At 43.0% G+C, this 21,428-nt stretch overlaps 2 protein-coding genes across 7 annotated transcripts in view; both read right to left on the bottom strand.

The window, feature by feature from the left end:
• Positions 1-11,424, bottom strand: part of LOC311049505 (RNA-binding protein 38-like) — an 11,430-nt gene extending 6 nt beyond the window's left edge. Inside the window, exons 1-4 of the mRNA XM_084063112.1 lie at positions 10,989-11,424; positions 7,870-7,993; positions 7,261-7,315; positions 1-1,937 (exon numbers count right to left, since the gene is read on the bottom strand). The exon at positions 1-1,937 is cut by the window's left edge and continues 6 nt beyond it. Coding sequence (XP_083919238.1) covers positions 1,604-1,937; positions 7,261-7,315; positions 7,870-7,993; positions 10,989-11,204 — 729 coding nt within the window. The 5' untranslated portion in view covers positions 11,205-11,424 and the 3' untranslated portion in view covers positions 1-1,603. The remainder of the gene's footprint in view (positions 1,938-7,260; positions 7,316-7,869; positions 7,994-10,988) is intronic.
• A 1,897-nt stretch (positions 11,425-13,321) lies between these two features.
• On the bottom strand, positions 13,322-21,085 carry LOC311049500 (mRNA export factor; the record flags this gene model as incomplete). Of its 6 annotated transcripts, XM_084063102.1 has the most annotated exons (14): positions 21,035-21,085; positions 20,115-20,177; positions 19,540-19,653; positions 19,277-19,381; positions 18,481-18,573; positions 18,287-18,373; positions 17,593-17,679; positions 17,137-17,208; positions 16,885-16,992; positions 16,567-16,673; positions 16,315-16,390; positions 14,795-14,989; positions 14,598-14,683; positions 13,322-13,963 (listed from the first exon to the last, which is right to left on the bottom strand). In XM_084063102.1, coding segments are annotated over exons 2-14 (1,143 nt in total). In that variant the 5' UTR covers positions 20,127-20,177; positions 21,035-21,085. The 6 variants fall into 6 exon arrangements, with proteins under 6 accessions (XP_083919228.1, XP_083919226.1, XP_083919230.1 ...); XM_084063100.1 differs by lacking the exon at positions 13,322-13,963 and having other exon boundaries at positions 14,594-14,683; XM_084063104.1 differs by lacking the exon at positions 13,322-13,963 and having other exon boundaries at positions 14,594-14,683; positions 20,096-20,177; positions 21,035-21,064.
• Between the last annotated feature and the right edge of the window lie 343 nt (positions 21,086-21,428).

Raw genomic sequence — 21,428 nt, 5'->3', positions numbered from 1 at the left:
ATTTACTTTTTTGGTATGGCTTCCTTTAAGGGACCGAAAAATACATTTCACTGGAGCAGTCCAAAGAACATTTCTGCTCCAGCCAGTCATACTAGAGGCCTACAAATGAGCATCTAGATACTGAGCACCCAGGCAGATCCACAGATACCTATGGTGACATGGTACAAAATAAAATAAAAATAAACTATACGCAGCCCATGAAATGAATAAGAAACCATACTAGCAGATCTGCCAAGTATGCCTCTTGCAAGTTATGTGGCTTCAATTCCACAACTATAAAACATACACAGTAAAATCCAGAGTGTTAACTTTAAAAGTGTAAAAATTGACCCGTAAGAGTCCCACAACTCTGAGTTAAATTAACACTCTAGATTTAACAAAAAACTTTTTTTTTAACTTAGTATCTCCTATAAATACCTAGACATAAATATTGTAAATGTACTTTAACTGAAATATTTTAAAATGCTGTACATGAATGTCCTTTTCAGAGCAATAGTTTGTGACAAATTCTGATTAACAGTTAGAAAAGAGGAAAAATAGCTAAATAAAAATGGAGAACCTACACTGCTGTTTTTAGCTCAGTGTCCGCTACCTTCCAACATCAATAACCAGCGCCCCTGGCCCCATTGACTCACATACTGCACAATGATTATCTATACATCCATTTGGAATCAGAATAAGGTGTCTCATCTGATTATCATTTTTATCTGAAACACTAAGCATCTAAAGCAAGTCCTGTGGGAGTTGAGGTGAGAGGAGCGCTGATTAAAAAAAAATGAAGAAAAAAGTTTTATTAAGGCCTCTTCAATTACAAAACAAGAAAGAAAAAAAAAAGGTAGTGCTGACATCACAGTCTCAAAATGTTAACTGTGTGGGGAGGGGGTTGTCTTGGGAGTCTTCTACTGAAAAGCTCAATTTTGTCCTTTTTTGGAATATTAACAATCCCAATGAGAGTTGTTATCATCCCACTGTGTGGAGCTGGACAATGGGGATGGGATGGAGAGTTCTCCGTCCTTCAGTAGATGGGACCCTATGTACCTGTAGATGATGTGAGCAGCGGGCAGAGGCTGCCAAACTCACCGTCCGGTTCTCATGATGCACACCTCTGTCTGTTTGAGAGTCCTAAAAGCAGCAGTGCCTTTCTTTCACCCCATGCTTCAGGGGTCTTATCCCAAAAAGCCTCTAATCCCTCTAAACGCAAGTAACAAAAATAAGAAACATAACATTGGTAATAATAGAGTACTTACAAACATTGACAGCAACATTAATACAATAATAATAATAATAATAATAATAAAATAACAATAATAAAGTGTCAGCTTCTGGAAGCCCTTGGAAGTGACCACATTATTTTAGGCTGTTTAGCTTCCCAACCTGAAACCCTGACACAGTCCTCAAACCCTTCCCATCCTGCCCTCCAACCAATGGGGAAGGGGCTCATCCTGATGGTATAGTGCAATAGTCCCGCCCTTTTCCTGAAAGCCCCTGCTGATGGCAGCAGGTTCAACTTGTAGGGCCCTTCACCCCATCCTGGGTGCAAGGCTCAATCACCGCCACTACTTATCCCCATCACTACCAGCACCCTCCCTCCTGCCTCACTCCCTCACTGCATGCGGTCTGGCTGGACGTGCTGCTGTGGGGCATAATGGAGGAAGGCTTGGGCTGCGCCAGCCGCAGAGGGGTGAACGGCCGCTGCGGCGGTGGCTGCTGTGGCTTGGCCTGTGGCGGCAGTGGGGCTGGGGGCATAGCTATAGCCCAGGAAGCTCGCTGGGGAGGCGGCATACGGGTACTGCTGCTCGAAGGCGGCCTGCGCGTACTGGCTGTAGGCTGCGCTGTAGTCCAGGTATGGGCTGCTAGACACGGAGGTGGAGACCTGAGTTGGCATCACCAGGCTGGGCTGGACAAAGGCTTGGGGGTAGACATACTGCTGGGCCAACCTATACACCCACACAGAAACAAAGACAAACAGGTTTTTAGTTTTCTTTTTGCAATAGTAAAACAATAGAGAAAACTTCCAAGGCCCGGGTTCCATCGTTTTTACATCGTTCCCACAGGACCAGCGTTAATCTTTCTTTGTAGGCGTCTTGAAGCTACCGTGTCATTATCACACCCTGCCATTCATTGCAATACTAATGTGTAAATTAAAAAAAAAAAGAGCGGGTTAGGAAGGGAAGGTGACTCAACCCTCTCTCTGTTTCAGTTAGAAAAACCTACAAAACCTGTTGGGTCGGGCCCCTAGAGAGCGGGGAGGGGGGGGGGGCTTTTGGGTGATAGAGGCAGTCGAGGCAGCCGTTACTGACAGGTTTTCAAGCTCAGGCACCATCCAAGTGTTTTAACAGCTGCTACTCTTCACTCGCTGAGCACACTCATGCACACACACGAAAAAGGGGAAGTGTGTGCTAAAGGCAGCCGGGAACTTTTAGACTTGTAGTTCCCATTTGGTGTATTACATCTCATACATACTAACTGTCAAAGCCTAATGATGATGATGGAGCCAGCAGTGATGAGGGGAGCTTATCGGGGCGAGGTGTCAAGGCTCTGCTGGGCCTCACGGCCAGGCTCTCAGATTAGAGCTGTGGGGGTCTGGGGACTGTACTCTCTCCTCCCTTCTGTCTTCACTTTGCCACTCCATCCATGGAGTGCGTTTGTGTGTGTGTGTGTGTGTGGGGGGGGGGGGGTTGTCTATTTTTACCCAGGACGTTGAGTACCTCTCCTGGGATTGTTGCTCTGGTGTTGGCAGAGAGGAGAGGACCCCAATTCCATATAAAGGATGATGTAAGTTTGATTGCTTTGAGAGCCTTTACCCTTGGCACTACAGCTGGGGGAAAACACCCACAGAGACAGAACGCTGTTCACGGCAAACAACAACAGCAGCAGTAGTAGTAGTACACACACAGAAAGACAGGAAAGTCATCACAAATGTCACTCTGAATCACACCATCGAGCTGCATCTCAGTACAGAGGAAAAAGAACATTCCTCTCTCAGGCTGGGTTTTCAATATTGCCATTCTGTCAGATTAGTGGTCAGGAAAACAAAGGAGGATTGTAATTGACATTGTAATGAGAAGCAGCTATTAAAGGGCAACTTTGCCCAATTTTTAACCTGAATCCCATTGTTCTATTGTGAGCAAGGACACGTGAAAATATGAGGGAGCACTTCCCAGTTCTGTGTCTCAAGAGCTTGCTCTCAAAAGTAACCAGAAAAATGATCATTATAGGATGATGGGATTCAGGTTAAAATGCTGCAATGTTGCCCTTTAAGTCAACACAGCAAAAGGTGGAAGCATGCAAGGACAGGGATGCCAGCACATATTTACTCCTGTCCACCCCACCCTGACACACACTTCAACTTCAGCCAGCAGCACCTACAGTCACCACTGCAAACCCCAAACCATGCCATAATAGGGAAGAGTTACCACCACAATCAGTATAAGCTCTTCCCTTCATATCACACACACACACGGAAAGATAAAAGTCACTTCAATCCATCACAGCACACTGCACTGCACTCTCAAGCCATCACTAGCACCTTGAAGAGGGGGGGGGGGCGGGCACACAAATTCTGCAAACCCTCCTCTGGACTAACATGTCCTGCACTGCGGGCATCTTCCATCCCCCCTGGCGGTGGACTGGTCAGCTGGTAGCACAGAGTAACCAAGACAGGAAGGAGTTGATAGGAGAATAGTGATTATTACTAGTTAGCAATGACACAAAAGGTCACTGGTATCAATCAGTCAATACAGGGGTGTGATGCAAGACACAGGAATAAGATTAGAATAATAACCAAAAAAGACTAAAGGGTTAAAGACAACAAAAAACTCCCATTAGTGATTGCAAGGGAGTCACATAAAAACAAATCCAGGGGATAGAAACGATGACATCTAAACACACACACACACACACTTATGTAGCAGTTCAGAATAAAATAATGAGAGATAATGGCAGCTGTAGCTGAGTGAGTCCCAGGCAAAATTTTCCGGTTTTCCAGCATGGGGTGGAATATTCAAATCACACCGTCACATATTTCACTCAAAACAAGGGGGCTGTACAGCCATGTTAAAGAGGCCTACTGTAGTTTGCAGAGATATGCAATATACATGTGAGTGAAAGGAACAGCGCTACAGTCTACGTACTACTACTCTGACTTCTAACTAGTAAGCAAATGAACGCAACCCCCACCCACATACACAATCTACACTTTGCCCTTGCAGTGCTACCAAGCTACTAACAAAGAAGCATTCACTCTCACACTCACAGCTTTCAAAGATGACCATACATGAGTGCTGTGAGGCACATCTAGCCTACATTCACATACATGTATAATGAGCTGGCTTTCTCTGTGCTGTAAGCAGTGTATGTGTGAGTGTGTGTGTGTGTGTGTGTGGGTGTGTGGCCACAGGCAGCTTTACTTGACCTCGGCTTTAGATGAAGTGACCCGTCATGCAGTAGAGAAGTGCATGGCACAAAAGCAGTCCAACCCTATAGGGATAGAACATGCTATCATCCTAACAATTTAAATACTGAGGCAAAAGGGATGTACACTGTCAAATACATCAAAGCGAGCGATGGCTGGCTAGCATAGAAAAGAGAATGGGGAAATGACATTGACACTGGTGACGTGCCCGCTGGGTCAATTAAGGATCTCTGACGGTGCAGTGGTAGCGCTGGACTGTGCGACAGTGGCGATGGGGAGAATGTGGATGACGACCAAAAGATCAGGGGTCAGCCGTTTTTTAGCTGACAGTGTGCGAGAGTGTTGGCTGACAACATGTCACTCAGTCGAAAAAACTTGAGCTATTCCTGCTGGACTCGAACCACAGACGTTGTGATTATGTGGTCAACGCAGTATCTGGTTAGCTACCAGCACACCCTTATGCATCATCAACGTTAATATGCATTTTGTGGTTGTGACATTTGTGGTTGTATGATGAGCTAATCTGAGGAATCTGCACGATTATCGCACCCGGTAGCCAAATATTGCTAGAAGATAAGATAAATACCTCACAGTGCCTGACGTCTCACTGAAACACAAAAACAAAGCGTGAAGACAGACAGTGGCTAGCAAAGAGCCAAGCAAAGTACAAGAGCTCAATATTCTCTGCTTCCCCTGCAGGAAAATGTGAGATGTGTGGAGATTGTTTGAGAAAAACCTGTCCATTCCTAGGATTGTCATAATGAATGCTTTATTTGACACCTGTATGTCTCCTACTGAGAAACATTGCTTCATTAAGCAAATTAATGCTTCTACAGGAGCTGGCATACCCCCCCCCCCCCCAACAAAAAAAACAACCTTCCCCATCTCCCTTTGCACTTCACCCCCACCTCCCTCCTGAATCCACCCCCCTCCTTGTGTCACAGAGGTGTCGGTTTTCAGTGGCTCTGTCTAATCGCTCTCTGACACCCCGGTAGGAACAGAACACTGCCGGGAGAGGACTTAAAAAAGAAAACGCAGCTCCTTCCTCCATGGGCAGTTTGGCACCAAGAAAAAAAGAACAGGGGGAAGAAGAAAGAGGAAAAAAAGGGGGGGAGGGGTACGGACGGACGACGACATCAGTAGATGAATGGATAGAGCGTGGACCACATGATTGAAACGTCCCTGGTTTGGTTCTGTCCTGTGGGTCCTTCCTCCTCTATGCCCTAAGTTTCATGTCTGTCTGCCGACAGCTGCTGTGACAGCTGCTGTATTGAGAAAAGTGTGGAAGAGACGATGTGTGAAAGATGAATATGCTAATTCTAAGACACATAGCCCTGCTACATTCTCCTCTATCAACACAAAGTGTCCCCTAGCATTGGTGACACCTTCTGACCACAGCTATGCCTTCTCTCGCTCTCTCATTGTGGCACACAGAGCAGTCCAAACCTGACAGGATACTCTGCTATATCACTGATCGACAGCCCCCCACTGTACAAAACCTCCTCTCTCCCCCTCTCTCACACACACCACACGTCGAAGGGGTTTCAGGCGGGAGTGGGGTTTGATAGAAAGGCCATTTGTGTGCTTTATGTCTTAGTGAGGGCTGCGTCTGTCAACCAGCATAGAGGAACCTCAGAGGCAGGCAGACAGGTGCTGTGTCTCTCTCTCTGGGGCGGTGGTCATGGGAGATTAAGGGGTGTAAAAGGCTGTAATAAGAGCCAGCACCTGTCAGACACATGCCACTGAGCGGCACACTGCTGCTGCAGCCTTCAAACCCTCGGGGCTCTGGCGCCATCCCTTGTTACTATGGCAACGAGAGCATGGGCACGGAGGGACTTCCTGGTGCCCTCTTAAACTCTTGGAACATGAATGGATAAGCCCCCAGCGGGTCTGGAGAGGTGAACCATGTATCCTTGTTTCCCTTCTTGTTGCATATTTTTGATAGATGCTAGTTGTATTATGCAGATGTTTTCACATACACATACTTTGTCATTTAAGATGGATTGGTTTCTTGACCACAAATGCTAAAGATGTTATTTAGATAGCATGTCATTTAGACAGATGCTAGGTTTGGTGTTTACATGGTATCCTAGTTCTTTGAAGCACTAATTTGTTTTTCCGTTGCCTCTACTCACGTGACCCGTTGTTTGCCAACTAGAGTTCATGCCATTGACTCTGATCTCGTGTCTTCCAAATGCCCAAATTGTGAATGTCATGATTCATCTGAGACTCTTCTATGGCCTCCCCAAATCCCCATTTATAATTTGTTGCTGTGGGCCGTGATTATCCTGAAGCTCTCATCCAACCCCCGCCGACCCCACTGAGGTTGATCCGAGTTTGTTTGGTTTGCTTTGGACCTTTACCGTGATGGGATGACGTCAGAGAATACGGGTTGAGTGTAGCCTAGTTTATACATTGTCAGAGTGGTGTTGCTTGCCGAAGCATAAATTAGGCTTGTCTCTCCTGTGGTGACAGGGCCATTAACCGCTCAGCAGACCATGTAGGTCTGAGACTCATCTCCATCCAAACCACTTCTACAATACTGCCATTTGTGGGCAGCCCCTTTGCCAGTACAGCACAGGTAAAATAACTAAAAGACTCAGTATACTCATTCACCTCAGGAATGTCCTATCTAACTTATCTTATTACCACAGATACGTTAACAATTGCCCAACCCCTGCAATGCTCAAATATGTTAATAGAGTACTTGTGGAGTTTCACATAGACGTGAAATTGACGTGCACTTTCCAACGGCCTTGTTTGTCAAGAGAAATAATAGCCCAGTGGCTCAACAGAGGGTAGTACAACTGAACACAACAAGGGAGTGCCTACTCCCACTCGCTTACCCATACTGCCTCTGGATGAGTGCTGGGTGAATGGGCTGTACTCCGATAGATATGCCTGGAAGACAGAGGAAGCCAGCAGTCAGACACGCATTTGCATTTACAGAGGAGGACTGCAGAACAATGCACAGAGGCCACGAATAGAGACTCAACAGAGGCAGGGCTTGTTTCAAACATGCCAATATTACCACAAGAAAATGGAAGAATATATTTTTCTGTGGTTTAATTTTTATGTTAACTCACTGAGTGCCATTAACGTGTTTCACGTGTTTTTAGCGCTATGGCTCAACGTGCCATTAACGTGTTTTTGAAAAATTAGCATAAAAAAAAAAAAAAAAATGTTTTTCTTTTTTTTTGAAAAACATGTTCAGAACCCAAGATATCATCATCTGAAGGTGTGCAGCTCCATCCACTCCTTGTTTAACTTAGAACTGGAAAAGGCTGTATCTCGCTTCCTAAGCACTTTTTGTTTTCTGTGAAAAAAACTCTGGCACTTTTCAGAATCAATTCTGAAATAATTCTGGCAATCCTGGCACTCAATGAGTTAAAATGCACATTAAACAATTGTAATAAATAAATAAATGAGTTTTTTTTCACCACTATCATTCTCACCTGTTTGCATGCTGCGAGGCTTGGCGCCGAGGTAGGCCAGGTTGACGTTGGCCTTCCTCCCATCGATGATGGGGTTGGGGTCCTTGCAGGCCCTCTCCGCTGCCCCTCGGTCTGTCATTGTAACCTGGAGGAAAGAAAGACGTGCTCATCAGCATATTACTCTCAAAAAGAGCACATTTCCTCTCAAATCAAGACTGGCTGAGGAAGAAGCATGCACAAGAGAAGAGCACCATGCTGTGGCTAGGGTCACCTTGACCCCCTATGCACAAGAACAATACAGCTTGAAATGAAAACAGACTCCATTTGTCTGTCATCATAAAAGAAAAATCCCCATAGGTTTTCCTCTCCCTTTTTTTCAGAAAAGAGGAAACTACAAACAAAGAACAATGATTAGCTGTTGGAAATGACCCATGAAAGCGCAAATCAGCCAGACAGCCACTTGACAGCTCAGCAATGGACAGACAAACCTGCTGAAATATGGATCTGGGAAGAATAACAGAGGGGCTTATCCAATTAGGGAAGAGATACTAAGAAGAGTGTTAGGTTCACCCGCCCCCCCTTCTCTCTCCTCCTGGCATTAGATAATCCCTTCTGCTTTGATTGCCCTATTCTGCCAACTCAGTGGGTTCAGACACCTCCGTAAGTGTAACGTCACTAACGTGCAACATTATTGTTTTATGGCTGGCAGCCATGTCTTGCATCATTTCAGAGGCAGTTTACCACTTCATGTTGGAGGAATGAGACCGCACTGTGTTGTGTGAACACAGAAGAAAAGGGGATTTTAAAGGAGGCCATGTTTACATTGTGAAGATCTGTGCTGAGGGGGTGGTTTACTAATCCACCACGGTTGTCTTTTTTTTTGAAGCACCCCCCCAATCAATCAACCACCTCCACTGACGGGAGCACTCAGCAACAGGATTAACAGGTTGCTCTGTGGGTTAGCAATGAAAAAAGTGGTACTGGCTGCCTACTAGCCAGGCTGTGTACAGCACACGTTGCAGAGCACCTCAGTGTGACTATGTGAATTAGTCTCTCTCCTCCTGGCCCCAAGGCAGGCCCACATTGCTGTAAGCCTGTCCAACCTGAAACACCAGGCACACTCAGCAGCCGTTGACACAAACTAGATTCACAGGACCGTTTTCCTTGGGAGTTGGGGAGCTTATGTGTAAACACAGAGAGCAATTGTCTTACAGTTCTCTAGTTGGATGTAAACACATAACAATTTCCATTCCATCTTCAGCCGGCCCGCGCTGATGCATCTCTCCAGAGTTCTGGTAAATATTTGCATTTCTTGTTATGCTTCTGTTCTTTGTGTCAGAGAGTATGACAGTTCTTTATCTGTCTCAAACAAATTTCATCCCTCAATGGAGAGAGTCAAGACATCAAGCAGTTTCTTGAAGGGTCTTTCATCAATTACGAGCAGCCATGGCCAAGAATCAAGTTATGGTCAATGCTGTGACCTCCACAGTTCGCCTCCAGATCAGATGACAACATGTAGGTCACAGACGTGCTCCTCTCAATTATCATTTTCTATCCAACCACTTAACCAGACCTTCCAAAGACACTACTCTGTTTCCCCTGCGAGTCTGGGACAGTCCTCGCTATTGAGAGGAACTGAGTCAAAGGGAAACTGTCTGTGACCATCTGAGGGGGTGGTGGGGTGTTGCAGGCAGGGTGCTGCAAAAATAAAGTACTGCTCTAATAGCACGTGTAGCCAATTAGATCGTTTTAGGTAGAGAACGTCCTTCAAAATCAGTGATTTATTGCTTGGAATGGCAGACTGAAAGTGAGCAAGGTCGACCACCGGTCTAAAAAAAAAAAAAAAACACCATCACCATATAAAGCAGTGAGCGGAGGTCTACACACACACACACACACACACACACACACACACACACACACACACACACACACACACACACACACACACACACACACACACACACACACACACACACACACACACACAAAATGATAAGCCGTACTGTCCAGTCACGGGCCAGTGAGGGTGGTGGAGGGCAAGTTTGTGGATGGAGGCTTTAGGGGGGTTGTGTGTGTGTGTGTGTGTGTGTGTGTGTGTGTGTGTGTGTGTGTGTGTGTGTGTGTGTGTGTGTGTGTGTGTGTGTGTGTGTGTGTGTGTGTGCGTGTGTGGGGGGGGGGGGGCATAGTAGACATATGTCGAGAAACTCGAGATATAATCTTCTTAGTCTTCCTAGTCGTGATCCCTCATCCTCATTAAGCTAAAATAACAGCCAGTGTGGAAAAAAGACCGTGTTACTTCAATATGAAACTTTGATTCATGAAGGATTAATTTATACAAGTATCTGAATGATGATGATTAACTACAAAAAGAAAAACCGTAACTAGCATCTTGTAAGGTGTAGTGTGGTGTCTGTCCACACATGTTGGCCAAAATCATGCAGATATAACATATTACTGCTTTAAACTATCAAGTTGATAAAGTACATATTTTTGAGGGGAAAAAACACACAGATGCACACACATACATGCAACACCAAAGTTGTGACCAGTGTTGCCAGACTTAGAGAGAGAAATAAGCAACCAGGTCTATGAAAACAAGCCCAAAAGAAGCAACTATAGCTAGGCCAAATGAGCATTTATCTAGCCTCTCTACACACACATACATATATATATATATATATATATATATATACATATACATATACATATACATATACATATATATATATATATAACGATGCGACGCATTGTGCACTTGCAGATCTGCTTTTTCATTTTTTTTTTTATCGTGAAATAAAATGTGAAATATTTGGTGCTCCCTGACACAAAACATTTTCAGTTGGGGATTAGGGACAAATACAAAATATTTGACAACCACTGGGTTTTCCATAATTTCTAGGAAGCAAGCACACTTTACTTTAGAAACAAGACCAAAAAACCGCAACCACCAATATTTACACGCTACTTTACAGAAAAAGAAGCCCAAAATCGCTTATAATAAGCGGACATGGCAACACTGGTTGTGACAGAGCGGAGGAGCAGAGAGAGAGCACGCGCCGCTCCGGCTCAAATCTTATGACAGACATTAGTGTGGAATCATGGTGACTTGTTTTCTTTCTCTAGTCTCTGCTACTTACAAAGCCATATCCTCTGGACTTGCCGGTCTGTCTGTCCGTTATCACCACGGCCTCGTCTATGTCCCCGAAGGCTTCGAAGTATTTCCTCAGGGAGGCATCGTTCGTGTGGTACGGCAAGCCGCCCACGAAGATCTTGGTAAAAGTCGTGTCTTTTTGTTGAATGGCCGTAGGATGCATGACTTCTAGGGCTCCGTTCATGAACTGGTGTAGAAGCATTGGGTCACCCCGGGAACAACGCAACACAAAACCAGTTACGCTTTAAAAAAAAAACAGAAATTAACCACTGAAACTTCCCAGCATCAAATATAAAGCAACCGTGTGTTCTAGTTTCGCGTAGGTTTGTCCTTCTATGCGGTTGCAGAGTCCTTAAAGTTGTGTCAACCTGATGACATCTAGCTACGCATCACGCTGCTTTCATGTAACACCGTCACGTCAAAACCAGTTGCCTCTAGTGTGAAATGTTCCGGGAAGTTTTTATACTCCGGCACTTTGACCACGCCCGCTTCCGACTCTTGGCCAATCAACACAAGTCTGGGTGTCAACTTGGGGCAGAAGCCCCTCCCCTCGCCCCGCCTACCAGCCGTTCTTCTCGTGCACCTGCTTTTGTCCTTCTTTTACAACACAAAGAAAAGCTTCTGCTGTATGACCAGTGTTGCCATGTCGGCTTATTATAAGCGACTTTGGGCTTCTTTTTCTGTGAAATTGCTTGTAAAGATTGGCAGTTGCTGCGGTTTTTGGGCTTGTTTCTAAAGTGTACTTGCTTATTTAGGCTTGCTTTCATTTTTTTTTTTTTAAACCAGTGGTTCTCAAATATTTTCATGAAAATGTTTTGTACCAGGGAGAATTTGTGTTACAGAAATATATATATTCCACATTTTATTGCTTTTAGAGTTTTAGCCGATCTACAAGCTCACAACGCGTCGCTCATGTGACCTATTAATTGTAAAGTTTCTTCTTTAGGGCTTGTTTTCATAGACCTGGTTGCTTATTTCTCACACAATCTGGCAACACTGCCAGAAAGCGCGCCTCAGGCACGTTACATTACATTGCACTGCAATAAAGAAGTTATTGTCTTGCCGGTTAGTTACTCTGATAAGGTGACTTGTAAGAAATCAATAGAGAACCAATTTAACTATTTAAAAAAGTGTTATACTTACCCCCCCCCCCGTCATTAAATGTTTTGATGAATTGAGTACAAAGGACCCTAATGGAAACGAGCCATAGGCTTTCTTTCCTCTTAGCAGACCTTGTATTTGAACTGTACTTTACTGTGCTTTGTTTTGCAAACTGCAAATAAAATATCCAATCAATCAAACTGCCTAAACATGAATTGTTTTAGCTGGATAAACCAAAAACTGCGATGCACATGTTTTTTTTAGCCTTACTAATAACACGTAGGATAATACGTTTTCATTCTTTGTTTGAAGATCTGTGACTGTGTGACATGTTGACCCCAACAGCATGCACTATTTGACATAGCTTATTGTTTATAGGCCCCGCCAGGGCATGATCAACTGTGATGATCATGTCATAAGAACATTACTATTTGCTCTAGCATTCATGACCCGGAGGAGGCAAATAACTCAAACACTGACATGATCCTTAGCAACATATTACCCCAACAGTAAATTTTCACAAAACCTATTGTCTCACTTGTTCAAAATAAAAAACAGTCTCTCAAGGGACACAGAGCATAGAACATTCTAGTGCAAATAAAGTGATTTAAAGATTTGTGTCAACCTTGCTTCTAACCAGATAGGTCAAGCGAAGCCGGAGTCATTTGTGTTCTGTTGGAACCAGGAGACGGGTACAGTTTGGTACAGCACTTGAACTGAACTCCATAAAAGGGGTAAAAGGGGAATCTTGCCAAGATATTGATTCATTACCCATGCCCTGGTTGTAAAGTACAAGAAGCCATTGTCTGGGTTGCTAGCTCCATCTGAGGGCTAACCAACAGTACCTTCCCAGTTCTCACCCTCAGTTCCTTGGAGTTCCACTGCTAAGTACCCAGGGCCAGGCTAACAGTGAGGTGACACCCTAATGACCTTAATAAAAAACAGGTTTAATTCACACTTTCCTCTGTTTGAGCTGGTTTACTTCTCACTTCTCACACTGACTTATTCATATCCTCCTGATAAACTCCCCGAATCTCCAACACCTTCCCGGTCAAAAGGACCATACCTGAAGAATTCAACTGCCCTGCTTTGATCCTGTCTGTCTACCCCCTGACCACCTCTACAAGTTGCTAGCAGGCCCAGGGCCACTACTAAGACAGAATGCTCCATCTGCTGGTGACTAGGATGAAAACACACAGACACACACAGGGGTCATCATCATGGTTGCTGTTCAAGGTTTATCCATTTCATCCCATGATGAATTTGATGTACAGGAGAGGCCCATGTGAATTAAGAAATGTACAGCAGTGATATGAGACCCTGGTCCATTCCACATAAGAGCATGCACAACATAGTTCCCCAAGTTAATTCCCAATGAACACTTACTTTACAAATAACCACAAAGGTTTCCTTATTAACCTACTGACTCCCTCAAGTTGGAACCAACGTGTAAAGACCCATTATGTTATTATTTATTTTACATATCCATTTCAGTATTTGGAACTAAACCACAGAGTAACAGCATTTCAGAGAATGTAAAGTCTTTGGAAAGCTGTAGAAAAAAATAAAGAGCTGAACACGATGATAAAAAACAAAAACAAAATAAAACATCAATATTCATGACAAAAAGCCCCCCCACCCCCTTTCCACGATGACCTCTGAGACAAATGGTCATGCAGCTGTCATCAACGCTGGGTTGGGTAGGCCCCTCTGATTGGTCCATGCATGGAACACAGCGTCACGGCGTTGGTCCAGGTGTTTGCCAAAAGGAGGGAGTCTCTGTCTTGAGCATTTACACACACACTAAAGCAGCACGTCTTCCATGTTTCCTCACAGGAGATGCAACTCGGCATGGTGAATCTAGAGACAGGAGGAAGCAGTCAGTCACAAAGAGCATCTTCAAAGTATTTGTTTTGTTTTCAATTCTACTTCTGAAACGTTTATCATGTCTCATTCTTCCAACAGATAAAAACATTAATACCTGCTAAAAATCAAGGTCAAGAAAAATATAGTGTTCCTTCAATTATAGCCAATATTAACAACTAAAATATATTCACTTCACTCCATTAAATGAATCACAAAGTGAATAAAAGTCTACATGTATTGAGGAATGCACAGCAAATCCTCATCACTACACAAGTTTTAAAATTCAAAGTCAAATTCAGTCATGTATTGTCCAAAGCAAACAACCGTGTCACAGAAAAATCTGTATTCTACAGGCGCACATACTAGTGTAGAGCTTGTAATTACACGCCATCACACTGCAAACCTTGACATTTTTCCAATCAAGTCAATGTGGCAACAATCTCATAGAAAATTATTTTCTAGCTGTAGCACTACACAGCAGCACTGAAATTCTTACTGCCAATTATCCATACATGCCAGGATGGCCTGACAGCAAGTGTCACAAGAGTACTGAGGAAGCAGGGCAGCCCCTGTCTGGCCAAACCATGACGCTCTCCAGGTTCATGGACAACAACTGCCCTTCTCTCACCATTTCTTGTTCCGAGGCTTGAGCTCCTCGGCAGCGTTCCGAAGGAAGATGTAGTTCTTCTTCTGGGGGTTGTAGTACTCATGCCCCTGGGGAATAGAGTAGCACATAGTAGAATAGAGTCGACTTCCATCAACTACAACCTAAATATGTACGAGTGAATAGTGAAATATGAGTCCTTTGTATATCATAACTCTTACCTTGGACCAGTCATAGCTGGAGGCATAGGCGAATATGTTGCCGTTGCTGTTGAAACAGCAGGCGGTAATGGGCTGGTCAAGCTGCTCGGACGTCTTCAGCTTGGTGCGGGCGTCTTTGTCCCAAAAGCTGAAGCGTCCGTCAGAGCCCACAGTGGCCAGCGTCCCGTGGACAGGGTGGAAGGAGATGGCATTTACCTGACGACGCGATAAGAATATGAAGGGTAGAAAATGTTAGGTAGAAAAATTAAAAAATAGCAAAGTGCTGTTCAGTCACGTTGCTTTAACACCACGTTGCTTTAACACCACGTTGCTTTAACACCATGTTGCTTTAACACCATGTTGCTTTAACATGGTGAATGTTCCCACAAGACAAGACTATGTATAATAGGCTTGTTCTAGGCTACAAGACACATTGTTTTATTACAGTCTGCCTGAAATAAAAATGGGAGAATGTTATTCAGAAGCAAATCATGTCCTCCCAAAGCATTTCGAATTATTACTTATTAACACACACATTTTTACAAATGTTGGGTGAAAATATATTCTTAAAGGATTTATATATATGAATTACATATGATTTATACAATGTTTTGGTCTGGTTTCCATCTAAACTTGCACTCTGCCAGAAAACAGCCTTGTCTCAGACACAACTTAAAACATTATTTACATTTTTTGTTAAAAGCGTAAAAAAAAAACTAACCATGTGTATTGATAACATAGGTGTAAGAATGTACTATTAATATCATCTTTGTTTAAAAAAATGTTTTTGCCCTTTAAAGTTGTGTCCAAGATCGTTGTCAACTTCGAAAGCTGCCAAGGGGATTTCAGCCCCATTCAAGTGTGGAATGTTTAACATTGTATTGTATATGTTACTGATCAAGTATTATGCTGCCTCATTTAATTTCAGCCCAACAGTACAAGTACATCAACTAAATAACTCCCAGCAATATTCAGATGAATCGTGCAGTTTACATCTAGGTTTTGCTTATCTTCATATTCAAGTTAATAGATATAAAGCATTTAAAAATGTTTCTACACTGTTGCATTCAGTGTAATGAACCAACCTCACCGAGATTGATTCCTCTACAGCATATGCACCTGGCAATTGAATTCTTTTTTTTTTTTAAAGATATTTTTTTGGCTTTTTGCCTTTTATTGATAGATCACAGTAGGCTGACAGGAAATGGGGAGAGAGATGGGGGGGTGACACGCAGCAAAGGTCGTCGGGATCGGGAGTCGAACCCGCGACACGCTGTCAGGCTGGCATTGCAGCCTAGGGTGCCTGGACCGCCACGCTGCGGCCCAGGCCGGCAATTGAATTCTGATATTCATATTTGAAAAGAACACCTAATTTCAGAATGTATCCTGCGATTCAGTAAATACGATTACAAATACATTGATAGAAAAATAAAATATATGCATAGGTAATATGTCAATTTTGTAAACATTATGTTTTAATCATATCTCATTTCAGTCCCATTTCCTCAAACAATATCATAACCGACGGTTATGCCACTTACAGCATAGATGTCCTGTGGGGTGGCTGTGTTGGTTCCATTAGACCTGTGGCACTTGAAGGTGAAGTTGTCCTTGGCTCTGTTAGATTTGAAAGAAATACAGAAATGTATCTACACAAATATCATTGATGAAATGACTACACAGTAAAATTCTCATTGTTAATTTAACAATTTTGAGGACAAATGGAACCACGTAAACATTAACAAACAAAAATCCATTATTTTGTTTAGAATGGATCCCAAGTCGCCACTTACGGGTTGGGAGGGCTTATATAATGGATGGCCACTCGACCCTCAATGCTTCCCAGGGCAAAGCCTGTGGGCTTGTTCTGCTTGTCCTTGAAGATGGCTACGCATCGGTGCTGCAGGATGGACACATACAGTACACGGGTCAAAGGCCTTTCATGCATAAACAGCAGAAGCTGTCTTAAGGATTGCCTTTGTGCTTGGCATGGTTTCAAGGACAAGGAATTAATCAGGCTTTATACTAAGACAAAAAGGATAACAGGCTGGACAACATACAGAAAAATGAAAAGAGTGCAAGACAAAAAAACAAAGAAAAAAGCTGTTCACCTGATGCTTGAGAGGAGAGTCTATTCTGCGAAACTCTGAGGGCTGGTTCTCTAGCTGGTAGACAATCAGTCCTCTCTCAGCTGTAGCCACCACTGCCATGGGGTACACCTGGATATAAAATAAATAGGATTACACTCAACAACTTGCCAGGTTCATGTTAAGCTTAATTATACTTCGAACAACCACGTCCCTCATCCAAAACAAGTGAATTTTAGCTAAAAAATAAATACCACATATGTCTTTTCAACTTACCACATCTGCACAGTAGGATCTCTCTGGCATTGGCAGAGACATCATGGGGTTGGGAGAGCGGGTGTCCCAGAACTGAACAAGGAAACACAGATCAGACTCAGGTTTGCAACTGCCTCTCTCAGGGAATGGTTATAGTGATGTGATATCTTAACAATTGCTTATGTCTGGTCATGAAAGACTATGATTGGTTGTCAGTACGGAAATTCTCAGAATATTTCTAGCTTGTTGAAAATGTGGCGGCTTTGGCGGTGACGTGTTGCCGCCTTGCCGGTCTGATCCATTTCTAATGCATTTAAATGCTTAGTAGTACACAAGACCCTACATTACATAGTTTTATGGATTTGGTTTTCCAAGGGCTTTATGATATTTTGTTTACAGATGCACAGAAACCCACAGACAGTGATTATAATACAGTGTACCCTGTAGGCAGAGCAATAACTACACAGAAGGTTGTACCTTCAGTGTTTTGTCCCAGCTGCCAGTCATGATACAGCTGTAGTTGGGGGCTTTAATCCAGTGGATTGATTTGATTGGGCCTTCATGCTAAAATGAGAAAGACAGATAAACAGGTTCAGAATATTTTTTATTACACAGCTTGGTTGAATGCTTGATTCTGATTAGTCGATCACTGAATTCGCTGGTGTGTTATTTCTGGATAATGTCCGATGAACTCAATAAGAGACCGCTGTCTGATCAAAGGCTCAGAGCACCTGCTGCGCTGCTTGATTTTATGCCGTATCCAAGCCATGTAAACAAACACACAATGTCATTTACAGCTAAATATTGCTCTCAAGAATGTTTTTGAAAACATTTGAAGCAAGAAATAGTCAATGCAGTAACCAAAAATTGATTCTATTTGATCAACACTTCCTTGTTGTTCCTTGTGTTGCGCTGGCCGCACCTGCCATAAATGTATGGAATACTTTAATTACCGTAAGAAAGGAAATACTTTGTTTTGTTGTTACTTTTGGGTCAATTTATACATTTATGTATAAGTAGCCGACTAGCTGTGTAATAAGCGGGATAATTGACGGCGAAGCGGTCATTGTTTACAAATAATTATTTCTCAACAATGACCGCCGCGGCCGCGCCGTCAATTATCCCTTGCAAATAGCAGTCACTTATTTTGAGCTGCCATCTAACCTCTAACCTGTGCAATCTGCATCGACTGGTTGCTGTTCAGGTCCCACATCTTGGCTGTCTTGTCACAGGAAGCGGTGAAAACTTTACTCCCATCCTGCTCAAACAGAACAACATAACATTGAGACTTCACACAAGTGCAATGGATGGCTCATTCATGTTTCTTTGATGCTACGATGACAGGTGATGAACGACAAGTCTCACATCGCTCCAACAGCAGTCTAGCACTGGCCCAGTGTGCATCTGCTGTGCCTTGGGGACGGTCTGTCCATTGTCCTGCACCTCCCAGCACCTCACCTAAGGTGAGATGGTACACTAGTAAAAAATTGTGTGCATTTGTAAATGCACATTACAACATTATAATATGCAATCCGGCTGTAGACAACAGTGGAGTGTAAAGGTCCTTACACACCGGCGAATATGCGAATATACGCAAAATTCGGACTCGTTCCGAATAATTAAAAGACGCTTTTTCGCTTCGCGAAACTGATGTGGACGCTTGCATTGACTTTATAAGGTTTTTAAAAAAACGTATTTATTTGCATGAAGAATTCGCCCCGGTGTGTAAGGACCTTAAGTCTTGCCCCTACTTTAACAATTTAAGACTTGAAGCCGATTCTACAAATGTCTTTGTAATATACGTTTTCTGAAAAAACGTATGCTTCTATATCAGTGGTGCTCAAACTTTTTCATGTCAAGGACCCTAAAGAATTATATGTATTTGGCCGCCGACCCCCATCTCAAAATGTTTTGTTCCAGGGACCCCCAGAAGCAAAGAATAGAGTTACAAATGTTCGCTTTAAACAATATATATATATTCAAAGATTTGCACACATTTTCATGATTTTTCAAAAATAGCAGATATACAAGTTCATAGCGCGGCACCGAGTGCCAAAGTGTAAAATTATGCTTTTTAGCTCAAATGAAACAGTGACACAGATGCGTTCCAGGTCTTAATGGGTTAAGACTGTGAGCAATTCTCAACGCTCATTGCACTCACATCATTGGCCCAGGACCCTCCAATGAGGAAATTTCCTGGCATGGTGGGGGGGCTGAAAGCCAGGCAGCTGATGCTGTCATCTGGTGGAGAAGTCACTTCAACATCCTGCAGCACAAAAAAAGAAGAGGCTCCAGTTAGAAACATAAATGAGGACTGCAAGCTAACCATACTGCTGTTGGTCTTCATTTCTACAAAAAGGTGTGGTGATGATGAGGCAGGTCTACTTCTTGGGAAGGACTGGAGGAGTATATCACATGACTTACCTTCATAGGATTATGGCTGTCTGTCGTTGTGCTTCCAAAGACACCGGTTCCTCCTGTTCCGAACCCAGTACTTGCCCCAAATAAACTCATGATGGACGAATTGTTACCAGTAACCTAGAGAAAGGGAAGACACTTATAAACTTTTACATCTGCTGGGTAAAAGTAGTCTAAACGTTAGGTGGCCAAGTCACACACATTACTAGTTGAGGTACACATTGTTTGTTCCATCTGTCTTGTCAGGTTGTTAAAGGCTCAATACAGAATTTAGGGTTGTGTTCATGTATTCAAGTGCTACATTTGATTTGAGGATGTAAACATTATTGCCACATCGTAAATACAAAAAATATAGGTCTGTTTTACTCCAATGTATAACACAAAAATAATAACATTTACAGTTAAGAAAAAACATATCTGTTGTCTGTAGATAGTAATATGAGAGCAATCAACGACAATAAAACATGTCTCATCTGCAATTTGAGCCATGAGACAGTTTGAATGACTGACTGTCTGCCTAGGCCCTTTCCTTGGTGGTCCTTTGACACTAAAGCTAACTAACCTTACAGGTGATTACGAACCTCTCCCTCCATTCAACCCGGAAGAACCCCCTACGTCAGGTGCCAGTACTGCTCCCGGTTCGGCTACAATGGAAAACATGGCCACAGGCTGACTAAATAAGCGATTTAAGCGGTTGTTTCGCCCAGTTCTAAAAAGTTAGGGTTCCACAAAATTGGAATGACCCCCACCCCAAGCCCAACTGTTTACTGTACATGTTTGCTAATAGTGTTTTATTGCTACTAGTGCTGATGATGTCTAGTATAGTATTGTATACTAACTATTGTACGTCTTTAAATGTCTCTATGAATTGAATACACAGGACCTCAATGGAAACAAGTCCTCACTCTTCAGGACTTTTTTTGGTGTTATCCTTTTAGACCTAGTGTATGACTACTCGTGCTGTTTGCATTTCTGTCTAATAATAAAGTATTCAATCAATAAATCAAAGGCATCTCACAATGATTTGGTAAGGTTCTGCCACACCATATATTATGCCATAATAACATGCTTTAACTGGACTCAGTTATTCTCGGGGCCTGTGGCTGTGCTGTTAACAAGCTAGCATTGTAAGCCAACTGCACTAGCGATAGAAAGCCACAAATAATACTTCACAACAGCGATTTAACAAGCAAGCTATAGCTAAAGTTCATCTTTACGATGAAGTAGAGTGACACATGAATCCTCACATCACAGCCAGTGCTGGGTTGTTGTGGTTATTTGAACTGTTGTTGTTGGTATTGATGTATCTTTTCTACAAGCATCTGAACCAGCTCACATTTGAATGGTTTACTTGTAAAGGCGGTTATCACACAACGTTCGTTATTATGCAGTTAACACTGCTGAACATCATTCTATAACACAGCATACTAATTAGATAACATATACATACCCCCAAAATGTGTGCGTTAAGTCTCAGTATTCAACAAAACAGGATAAATACCTCAATTCTCCGCCGGCGCAACAAACATGTGGCGCATGCGTCCTATGCTCTGTCGCGGATAGATGACGTTCCGATGCCCATAAATATAATAATACAAATGGCCACAAGGAGGCAGTGCATGACCAAGGTATGGTACGGAATATTTTATTGTTTAATTTTCACCATCAATGCAATGTAGAGATACTCTGTTACAAGTAAAAGTCCGGAATTCTACATTTACTTGAGTAAAAGCACAAAATTATTGGTATCAAAATGTACTAAAGTACCACAAGTCAAATTCTGCAGAATGTCCCATTTCACACGTTTTCAAATGTATAAACGTCTTTTAAAAATAGCCGATCTACAAGCTCACAATGCCTTGCATCGCAACGCATTGTGAGCTTGTAAATCGGCT

This window comes from Gymnoscopelus microlampas (assembly GCF_963454915.1).
Source record: "Gymnoscopelus microlampas genome assembly, chromosome: 7".
Classification (NCBI taxonomy): Eukaryota; Metazoa; Chordata; class Actinopteri; order Myctophiformes; family Myctophidae; genus Gymnoscopelus; species Gymnoscopelus microlampas.
The sequence above is the reverse complement of the archived record's forward strand: the minus strand, read 5'-3'. Positions and strand labels throughout refer to the sequence as shown.